The following is a 10,274-nucleotide window of genomic DNA, read 5'->3' as shown; positions in this document are numbered from 1 at the left end:
TTCTTCCAGGTGACACGGCATCCCCTCAGGCTGCATAACGGACCAACTCTGGTGTCTCCCGCCACCGGGCGAGGAGCTGGGAGTGGCCTCTCGGGATGGGAGGCCGTCAGTCTCCTTTAGAACCCCAGGCAAACTTAAGGGGTGACCTCGGGGTATCCGAAGAGGATGAGGAGCTCGAGGGTTTCAGGCAGGAGGCGGCAGTCCTGCGTGACAAGCTGTGGGAGGCTCTCAGGTAGGATGGTACCTGGTAGGGATGGCAAAATTGCGCAGGGGATTCCTGCTGCTTCTGACCAGTGACAAGGCGGAGCATGAAGTCCCCAAGGTGCACGTGTATGGTACCAACATGCTGGCCACAAACATATTCACAGATGGGAGGATGGGGCCAGCAGGTGCCCACGTAAGGAGCATTCACATAAAACATGAACAGCACAAATCCTGTTCCTGCTCGCCAGCTAGTCACACTTAAAATTTACTAGCAGATCACACACGTTTCTACCCAGCGGCCAGTCTTCAGAGCTGTGGTGTCTCCAACATCTAGCTCTCAGACCTCTTGTCTTTCTCTGTGGTTAGTCCAGCTTGAAGTTTGCTAGCAGATCACACACACACATGCTCTTACAAAGGAAATAGTTAGTTTATGAAGAAGAATAGACTGCAGCAATCACCAGGCAAGTGTATTGACCAGGAGCCTGATTACACATGACCGGCACCTTCTGTTTCCTCCCTTTTTCCCACTTTCCTATTCTTGGTCCACCCTGATCCTTCCTTTTACCTGCATTTATTCCTTCCCTAAATATCTCATAAGTTTTACTCAGTTTCACAATCACCCTCAAACATCCTATGAGAAGTTTGCTATTTCAATGAGACCCATGATAATCTTGGGTTTTTTTCTTATTATCAATTATGTGGACTTCTTACTGGCTACAAAGTTTCTAGCTGAACCTCTTAAGTGTTGCACTAAAACAGTACCTTGCAATGGCCCTTCAATCAGCGTCTTAAGAATTCTGGTGTTTGGTACTGTTTGTTGGATTTGTGCATCTCTGTGCTTAATTTATTGTCTCTCCTGAGTTTGTCTTTTATGTTGAGGAGCTATCAGCTAGATATCCCTAAAGTTGGAACTTTCTGGTTTACTTGTGGCCTTTCTGGCAATAGAGTGCTAGCAGCGTAATAAATTGCATTACAAAGCTAAGTAGGCATAACTGCCATTTTATACATGGAAAACAGAAAACAAGCAAAGCTCTGCTCACGAACTTTGGTAGCAAAGCAAAATATAGAGCCCGAGAACGATAAGCCCTAGGCCTGTCTTTTAATGACCAGCTCAGCCTACAGTGCCTCTTAATCAACAATGTCTCCCTTCTTTTAATTCTGTTTTTTAACAATTTCCCTTATTTCTCCTTCATAATGTCTTTGTCTTAGTCGTACATCTGGTAACAAAAGGCAGTCCAGTTCTTTGATCGACCTCACCTCGGACAGCACCTGGGATCAGCAAAAGCCTCACTTGTTTCCTAAATCCCGCTTGAGGCCAAAAAGTGCTTCATCTCCCTGGATTCCTTCCATCACCATCCCTCAGCCCTTCGAAATGACACTGCGGGAAGCTCGCAAAAAGTCCCAGTTGATGAAGTCATATGTGTTTCTTGAACTAGACAAACAGAGAGACAAAAGGCAAAGCCAGGACGAAGCTGAATGTCAGAAACAATTCCGGGCACAGCCTGTACCTGCCCATGTGTTTTTGCCCCTTTATCAGGAAATAATGGAACAGAATGAGATCCGTAGGCAAATAGCAACACAGAAAAGAAAGGAGCTGCTACTTTCAACCCAGCGGCCCTTCAGTTTCCTGGAGAAGGAGGAGAAAAAGAAAGAAGCTATCAGACAAAAGTTCCTGGCGGCAGCAACCCCAAATGAGAGCTCCAAACAGAAGCAAGTCAGTAAAAAAGTTCCTAAATCTACTTATGAACCACTTCTTGGAGAGAAACTCAAAGGTAAAATGCCAGGGCTCTTCCCGTAAAAACAACTCCCTGCCTGTCCCTCGCTGTCTCCATGCTGGGAAGTAGGATCATGGCCCATAGGGTGTTACCTGGAGTGTAAAGCCAATATCATTACATCCCCTGGTGTTTCCTGCATCACCGGTCATTACATTTCATCTAGATACCCTTACAGCAGAGTGTCCTAAATTTAGTAGTCTTGTATCAGTGTCAGCAGCAGCAGTTCTGTGCCACTCCCCAGCACACATGGGTACACTGAGCTCTTCAGACAGATTTCCATACCCCTTTTGCTGCAAATCATGACAGTTTGGGAATCCTTCCCTGCACTGGATTCCATACCTTTGGTTATGCTAAAGGGAGTTAGATGATTTGTGGCACAAGCATGAAGACAGATGTAGTGCCAGAAGTGTCCAAGGTGCATGCAGTATCTTGAAACTGACAATTTTACTCCCACCCAAGTGATCTGTGCTGCACAGGACCCCTCGGAGAAAAATATTTCCTGAGCCCAAATCAGGCAATTAGTTCGGTTCTAAGTGATAGTGCAGTAGTGCAGTCTCTCCTGCCATTCTCTGATGTTTTCAGTTAACTTCCCATTTGCTCTCCACCTCCTTATTTAAGTGCTAAAACAAGGGAGGTAGGTGCCAGGACCATTCTAGTCAGAGGGACAGCCAAGGAAATTTCTTTCAGATGGCTTAAGCCCCCACAGTTGTAAGTTTGAACTAAGCAATACAGACTTCACGCTTGAATATAGGAACTAAACCAGCCCTTGATAACCCTCATTGCTTTTCTCACCCCCCTTTTTTTTTTTTACTGTTTCCCACCGATTGCTTCTTGAGTATACACCAGTTCAGTTTTCATCAGAAAACATTCTGTTGTGGTGTACTAAACTAAATAGATTAGAAAGGTAAAAAAGAGCAAAGGACAAGCCATTGTTCTGTTTCTATCTGGTATATGAGAAGGGAGGAGGAATGAACATTTCATACCTCAGTCAATGCAAACATAAATAGACTGAAAAAAAGTCTTATTTTGCAAACAGCAGTATTGATTTTTTTTTTTTTTTTTTTTTTTTTTTTTTTTTTTTTTTTTTTTTTTTTTCTCATTGCTTTTCTCACCCCCCTTTTTTTTTTTTACTGTTTCCCACCGATTGCTTCTTGAGTATACACCAGTTCAGTTTTCATCAGAAAACATTCTGTTGTGGTGTACTAAACTAAATAGATTAGAAAGGTAAAAAAGAGCAAAGGACAAGCCATTGTTCTGTTTCTATCTGGTATATGAGAAGGGAGGAGGAATGAACATTTCATACCTCAGTCAATGCAAACATAAATAGACTGAAAAAAAGTCTTATTTTGCAAACAGCAGTATTGATTATTTTTTCTAAAAGCAAAAAAAACCCCCACAGCCAACTGTTTGTCTGCATTTTCTCAAATATTTAGTGCCGCACAGGCAAGGACTCAGTTTGACACTATACCCTGAAGCACATTCTTTCCATGGAAAGTTTGTCACAAAAGTCACAGGACGTGATCCATCCACCAAATGCTCCTTAAAATCTTTTCCAATATAGACAAACACTGCTGGATATTACACAGAAAAGCCAGCATCCGTTACAAGTATATTTGAACAGCCCATTTGGATCACACAGTCAACATAATGACATAAAGTCCTGTATGAAAAGTAGAACTTTGATTAACACATCACGTCTGCAAGACAAAGGGCACAAGTTATCTGGTACCCCTAAGAACAGGCATAGGAGGAGAAGGCCTGTTCAGTAACTTTCTCTGATAAGTGAAAGAGATACCTAGAGATTAATGCCTAAGAAAGAGACGTGTTTTTTTCAGGTATCCTTGAACATTTTCCTGGGAGGCAGAGGAGAGAGAGGCTGGAAAGTGGGGAAGGAGAACACAGGATGTCTGGTCTCTCCTATATGTGTAGCTGCCATCATAAAGAAAAGTTTAGAGTTGTGCAGTGGCAATTTCACAGCCTTTTATGTTACTCATATTCTTCTCATTGCTTTGCTTTTGATTCATTAGAAGCTGAACTCTACAGAGAAATCCGCATTCAAATGAGAGCCAAGGATTTGCTTGAGAGCTCCGTAGCTCTTATAGATACTAGCAACTGTCGGAGGGAGCCTCAGTCCCGAACTGCCACTAAAACTAAGCAGGAGAGACTTGGCTTCTTGCAGGACAAAAGTTTCAGCTTCAAGCCAAGGATCAATCCAACAATACCGGATTTTGAAGGACTTTACTGGGCATTTCAGAGGGAAGCAGTAAGGAGACAAGAAATCAAAGAGGCAACTCGTAATAAGCCGTTCAAGCTAAGAACCTCCAATCTCCGTGGCAGGCAGAGGCAGGCTAATGAAAAGATAAAGGTGAGATGACTGGATATTTCTGTGGTACTGCTTTCTCTGATCAAGATGGCACCTTCTTAAATTTATAGCATTTATTTATGGATGGTTAGTGTCCTGTGACCTCTGCCCTTGTCTTGGGAGTACTGCAGAATTCTAGGACAAACCAGGGAACAAAATTCTACACAAAGAGATGAGCTATGACAGCGAAGGCTCAGCCACCCTTCCATACTCCTAATCACGTCTCCTTCCCCTCATCCCTTAGCCCCTCCCATGTAAATCCCTACTGATGGAAGAGAGAAGAATGAGTGCATTGCCCACATACCCCAACTGTTCTCTTTGGTAGACAAAGAACAGAGGGGATTCTGTACTGTGAACAAATACACTGAATGAAGTTCCATTTTTTTCAGGATTCTCAGCAACTTTCCAAGGTTTCACTGAAAAAAAGTCATTCTCTGACTGGACTTTCCTCTCTCTCTTCCAACACCCTTCCAGTGCATATTACAGATGCAGCTAGAAAAAGGGAATCTGCTATTAGGTAAGTAGAAAAGTTTGTCTACAAGACCATACACCAACTAATGACCAAAATGGAGGGAAAAAAAGTCAATGTTTTCCCTCATCACATCAACTACATCAACAATACTTTTCCTAAATGTTTCTCTGTCTTCTTTCTTTTCTAATTCTTGCCCTGCCTCCCAGTTGATTTGGGAGCTGCACACTCGTATGTCTGACATTTTGCTTTTCTCCTTAGAGGACTACAAAAGTGAAATTCCCTGCTAGCATGTAGTATGGCAGTCTTAAGTGAGCTCATTAATAACTTTTTTCTATATAGATACTCCCAAGATAACAAAAAGGAAGGGGACAAAGAAGGAATTTATTGGCTGGAGAAACAGAAAAAGAAATGTCAAGCTATCCAAAAGTCAGTGAACAGCCGAGCAAAAGCCCTGGATCCGCATAAAAGTCTGGAGGAAACACACAAGGAGAAGTCGAAACAGAACTGGTCAGTATCCTATTCTGCACAGAAATAGCCATTTGCTCTGCTAACTGGGGATCATCAGGTAATTCTTTAGGAGGAATTGGGTCTAAGAACATTCCTAGCCTAACTTTTTTGGCTGTGATACCCATTCCACATTCATTTGGATTTCTTAACAATTCCACTCGTTCCATACAGAACAGTTTCCTTTAGATTAACATTTGTAGAAACTAATTTGTACGAACAAGCCAACTGAAACGTATAATTTGGTAAAGCCCACATAAGATAAGGTTTTCTAAAAACACGAACACTGTTCATGTAGGTTCTCTGCCTACACTGTAGTAGTAAAGCTTTGCTAATGGGTCCATAACTTGACAGCAATAGCAGCATTTTGCCCAGCGTTCAGAATCAAGACAATTACCAGAGCTATTAAAGGACAACACAGTTATTGAGAATTCCTCATTCTTGATCAGCTACAGTCAGAAGGAACCTGTATTAGACAGGGAACTTTTCCATTTCAGGCAAAATATGAGAGAGAGAACACAGGAATACAGAAAGGAGCTGGAAGAAATGCAGCTGCGAGTCAAGAACAGACCATACCTCTTTGAACAGGTCACCAAGGTAACTGGTCAAAGTTCCAGAGTGTTTCTGGGTTTCATTGCCTTTCATTTAAGACAGGCATTAAGAAATCTAGTCTCAAGTTAATTCACAGATAAGGTGCAAATGGTTGCGTAGTCTCTTGACTACACTCAAAATAACACCTGGAAGGCCACGCAAGTATAATTTAAATTCCTTCCCACCACCTGAAAAAACACTCAGACTCATTTCTTGGTTGTAAAGCTTTCCAGTCCCTAGTATATATTGCAATCAAAATATATGGTCTGATCAAAATTAAGGCCTTATCACACCAGAAATTACATGAATACCTATTCTGCACCTGAATACCATAGCCAAATTTTAAACTTTTTTTCTTAAAACCCTCTCCAGTTGAGCACTTTTTCTTTGTACCTCTAGCGCTACTAGAAAAACATTAATGACAGTTACGTCGCTTGTATCGCCTGCAAGCTCTGCTATCTGGGGTTGCGTTCAGCACATCTCCCCCACCACACAGTACCATCTGCACATCTTTATTGCCCTTGAGGTGTAGATACAATCTTTACTCTCTACAAAGTATCTTTTCCCCGGGGTTTTGGCTTTCAGTTCTGTCTCCTTACAGGGACATACCTGGTTAGAGACGTAGTGACAATACATTGACAACATGATGATTTAAGATTTCTCAATAGAAAGTACCTTCCTGGGTCAGACTTTCTGTTCAGATGAGTGGTCAATGGAGGCAGAGAACACATTTGTATGATAAATATTGGTAACATTCCTGTTTGTCAGGTTGCTAAGATTTCACCAGTATCCATAGCATTCACTCATGTTGAGACAAGATTTTTATCCTTCCACATAGAATACCTTAATCTTCAGGAACTGGCCAGTCCCTCTGGAAAACCGTCATCTCAGACTACATTAATTTGCAAGGTTTATTTGGAGGCAGTGAGGATATAGGATCCAGGACGCTTGGTTTTCAGTTTCTTAAAGATGAGCTGATATGAAGCTATTTCACAGGTGCTCCCCGTTTATTGACCTCCACTGTCGTTAGTGCTTACAAATTATAAGCAAACATGTTTCCAGAATTTCTCACAACCCTTTTTTGCACATATTCTCAATTTGAGTGTCAGAGTCAGGACTCGGACACAAATATGCTAGGCTGGTAGGACTGGAATGCTGTAGAAGCAGGAGAACAGAAGAAGGAAGAAAAAAAGAACAGAAGCAGGAAAAGGTGAGCTCTGGCTTTGAGAGATGTGAGACATTCTCCTAGTATTCAGTTTTGGTACTGTACTGCAGGCATGACAAAAATTCTGGACGGGGGCTTTGCTGTCCTCTTGTTCTCATCAGGAGTGTCAGCCATGAACTTTAAAACAACTTGAGCATTATGGGGAAGCCCCAGTTCTACGTGCTTACTGTTTAAGTTTCGATTTCGTAGCATGATGCTCGTCAAGGAGCAGAGCGTCGCTACAGACACACCCTCCAGCAGGTTGGGCTAAGCGAAGAATTTGTAAGGAAAAAAGGGAAAGATGCCACTGACTTGCTGGAAGAAGAATCTGGTGTTCACAGGTAATAAAAACAATGCAATACAGCTCTTTTGCCTTTGAGTAGAAATATTTTCCTTGTTCGTGAAAGCGTTCCGGTTTGTATCATCTAGTGCAGGCAAAATTAAATCAACTTCCCTCGTCTTATTAAGCATCGCAGCTTCTCTATCTTAACTCCTATGACTGCACTCTATTTCTTATGCATGGGGCAAAGCAGCAAGTAAGCACTGCAAACCATTTCTGGTATTAGACAATCACTATTTCTGCAGAGCGCCGAACTCTCGGGGTGAAAAGGACGACTGTACTGTACAGGAAGGAGAACCTCAAGAGGAACAGAGCGGAAAGGAAGTGGCAACATGAGATCTAGCAGAAGAATCCAGCGATCATCTCTTGATTTTTTTAATTCAAGATTCTCCAGGTTAATCCTCGGGAACTTTCTGGTTTAGCTGAATTGCTCTGGGGTAAGTGAGATGTGAGAACTTAGTAAAGGAAAAAAAGACCAGCTGTTGTTTAGAACACGTCTTATCCAACCCAGCAAACCCTGCAGCCTTCCTTAGTCTTCACAAGTGTTCCCTGTTTGGGAAACAAAGAAGTTAAAAAGGTTGAAGCACTATCTTTGGATAAAAGCAGATACAGAAGATTGAAGGGGTACAGCCTCTAGTGTCAGCTCCTTGTGTTCATGCCACGGAAGCACACAGAAAGGGGAGAATGCCTTTCAGTGTGCTAAACCTTGGTTTATACATACGTGTGGTAGAATGCTTTTAAACAAGGTATTTCTAAAAAAGAAATTGCAGGATTTGACCTACCTTGGGAGAAGACTCAGAGGGAAGTCCCTCTCTGGTGTTAACTCTTCATTCACTCATTACCAGCTCTGCTCCTTCCTCCCATTAGGAAGAAGCAATAGTCTTTCTATATTAAAATATCTCCCATACTTCATTACTTGAAACTGTTTTAACATCTTACCAATTTAGGTCATTAATTTGGCCTGAAAAACAACCAAAATTATGAAGAAGGTTGTAATTAAACAACGCATCACTTCGGATTGCTGTTGTCCTAATTCTACAATTACTGTGATATCAAAGGTGGACTTTGGTGGAAGAAAGATTAGGTATTACCTGTCAGCATGCTGCACTCAAATGCCTGGGGCATCTTAAATGGTATAGTTCACACATTAGTGGTCTTCCTTTACCTGACAGTAATAACGATCTCAAAAATACAAACCCTTACCACCTGGAATGTTTTCTGAGAATTATGATATCGGAGCACTTTGAGATTAAAAGTTTTTTAAATGGCTATCAATGTTTTTGCATTGTCCAATTTCTTTATCAATCCTCTTTTCCTCACTTTTTAAACGGAAGATGTGTCTCTTTTCATCTTTGTTACCTCAACCCATTTCTCCTTACACTGTAACAACAAAACCTCACCATCAAATCAGAAATACAGTACCTGTAAGAGCTACCACATTAGATAAAGATATAAAACTGAGATCGTGGTATTTTTGATCATAACAAAGTACTAGATCCAAGAATTTACGTACCCGGGGTTTCAGGCTGCTGTGTTACACTTCCACAGAGATCAATTCATGCTGATACATAGCTGAATGCATTGGGTTGCAGCAGTCCTCCTTACTGACCCAAAGGATCTCCAACAAATCTAAGTTTAGGCTTGTATTTTTCCTTTTTTCCTCCTTTTCCAGTTGAAGAGCGTTCTACGCAATGCATCTGCTGAGTGCTGTGTCACAGATTGAAACGCAGCCCTTCACCAGGCTGGAAATACTTCCGTCACTGTAGAGGCTTTCCACACGGACAAGAGGCTTAAGCACCCGAGAGGGTTCAAGGAAGGCTGTTACCAGTGTACCGGTTTCTACATAGGTTTAATTATGTAGGACACACAAAGGCTGTTCTTTCTCCTGTGTCCGCGGGAAAAGAGCAGTGACGTAATCATATTGTCACCATGCCTTGTCACGTGGAAAGGGGAAGGGAGGAAGATTTCTTCCATGCTCCAAGTCTGTGGCCTAAAGCCCATCAGGCTTATATGGGTATATCTGGAGCAGTGGGAGGGAAATTTTAATGCATACATTTTAAGGGGTATTTACTAAAATTGTTTGCTACTTTCCATAATACTACTTGATGATGCTGGAAAAAGAAATTTCCAAGTATGTGAAGTGTAAAAGAAAACCTTAAGAAAGGAGGAACAAAGGCTTGCCTTTAAATTAATATATGGTATTACGCCGTATCCCTTTAACAAATACTAAGGTGACATGCATGAATACAGTAACAGATAAATCCAAGTCTTAATATTGGTCCCTAAACAGAAATTGCTCAAATGGTGATGAAAGTAAAAGCATCAAACTAACTGAAACTCACTAGCACCCTTCTTGCTAAACAGTGTTGTTCTGAAAGTAGGATTACATTTCTGTAATCCTAAAAGAGATTTGTAATCTCTTAATATGTCTCAAAAATGGTATGGAAATAAAGAATTTCCACTTTCGCTCTGGATTTTGCATTTTATGAAATATTTTGTTATTTTTAGTTAAAGGAATTACAGCCTGTTCAGTTGACCTATAAAAATACTGTAGTAAAGAAGACATCTCACTAGAGCATCTCCCATCAATTTATGAGGTGGTAGCCAAACCACATCAGATCCTGATTCACAGGTACCTGGTGGAGCTTCTGCAAGAGCCTCCAAATTACAATACCTTTAATGACAGCAGCACTACCTTTACATTCAGCTAGGGAGCAATATAAACTAAAAGCATTCTCTTCGCATAGGAGCTGTTATAGACGTGTAGTATCTTAGCAGAACTCTGCATTCTTAATAATCCCGATTCTGAAGAAACTCTTTAA

At 41.4% G+C, this 10,274-nt stretch overlaps 1 protein-coding gene across 2 annotated transcripts; it reads left to right on the top strand.

Moving 5' to 3' along the window:
* The first annotated feature begins 6 nt into the window (after positions 1-6).
* Positions 7-9,916, top strand: FAM161B (family with sequence similarity 161 member B). Of its 2 annotated transcripts, XR_657644.2 has the most exons (9): positions 7-232; positions 1,414-1,976; positions 4,007-4,344; positions 4,731-4,858; positions 5,153-5,320; positions 5,815-5,914; positions 7,323-7,453; positions 7,698-7,889; positions 9,125-9,916. XR_657644.2 is itself a non-coding variant. In XM_009280695.2 (8 exons), exons 1-8 carry the CDS (start codon positions 96-98, stop codon positions 7,786-7,788), a joined length of 1,656 nt encoding a protein of 551 aa, XP_009278970.1. In that variant the 5' UTR covers positions 7-95; the 3' UTR covers positions 7,789-8,715. The 2 variants fall into 2 exon arrangements, 1 of the variants encoding a protein (XP_009278970.1); XM_009280695.2 differs by lacking the exon at positions 9,125-9,916 and having other exon boundaries at positions 7,698-8,715.
* Positions 9,917-10,274: the final 358 nt, after the last annotated feature.

The sequence above is a fragment of the Aptenodytes forsteri genome, unplaced genomic scaffold (genome assembly GCF_000699145.1).
Source record: "Aptenodytes forsteri isolate BGI_AS27 unplaced genomic scaffold, ASM69914v1 Scaffold193, whole genome shotgun sequence".
NCBI classification, from domain to species: domain Eukaryota; kingdom Metazoa; phylum Chordata; class Aves; order Sphenisciformes; family Spheniscidae; genus Aptenodytes; species Aptenodytes forsteri.
Note: the sequence above shows the minus strand (reverse complement) of the source record. Positions and strands in the feature narration are given on the sequence as shown.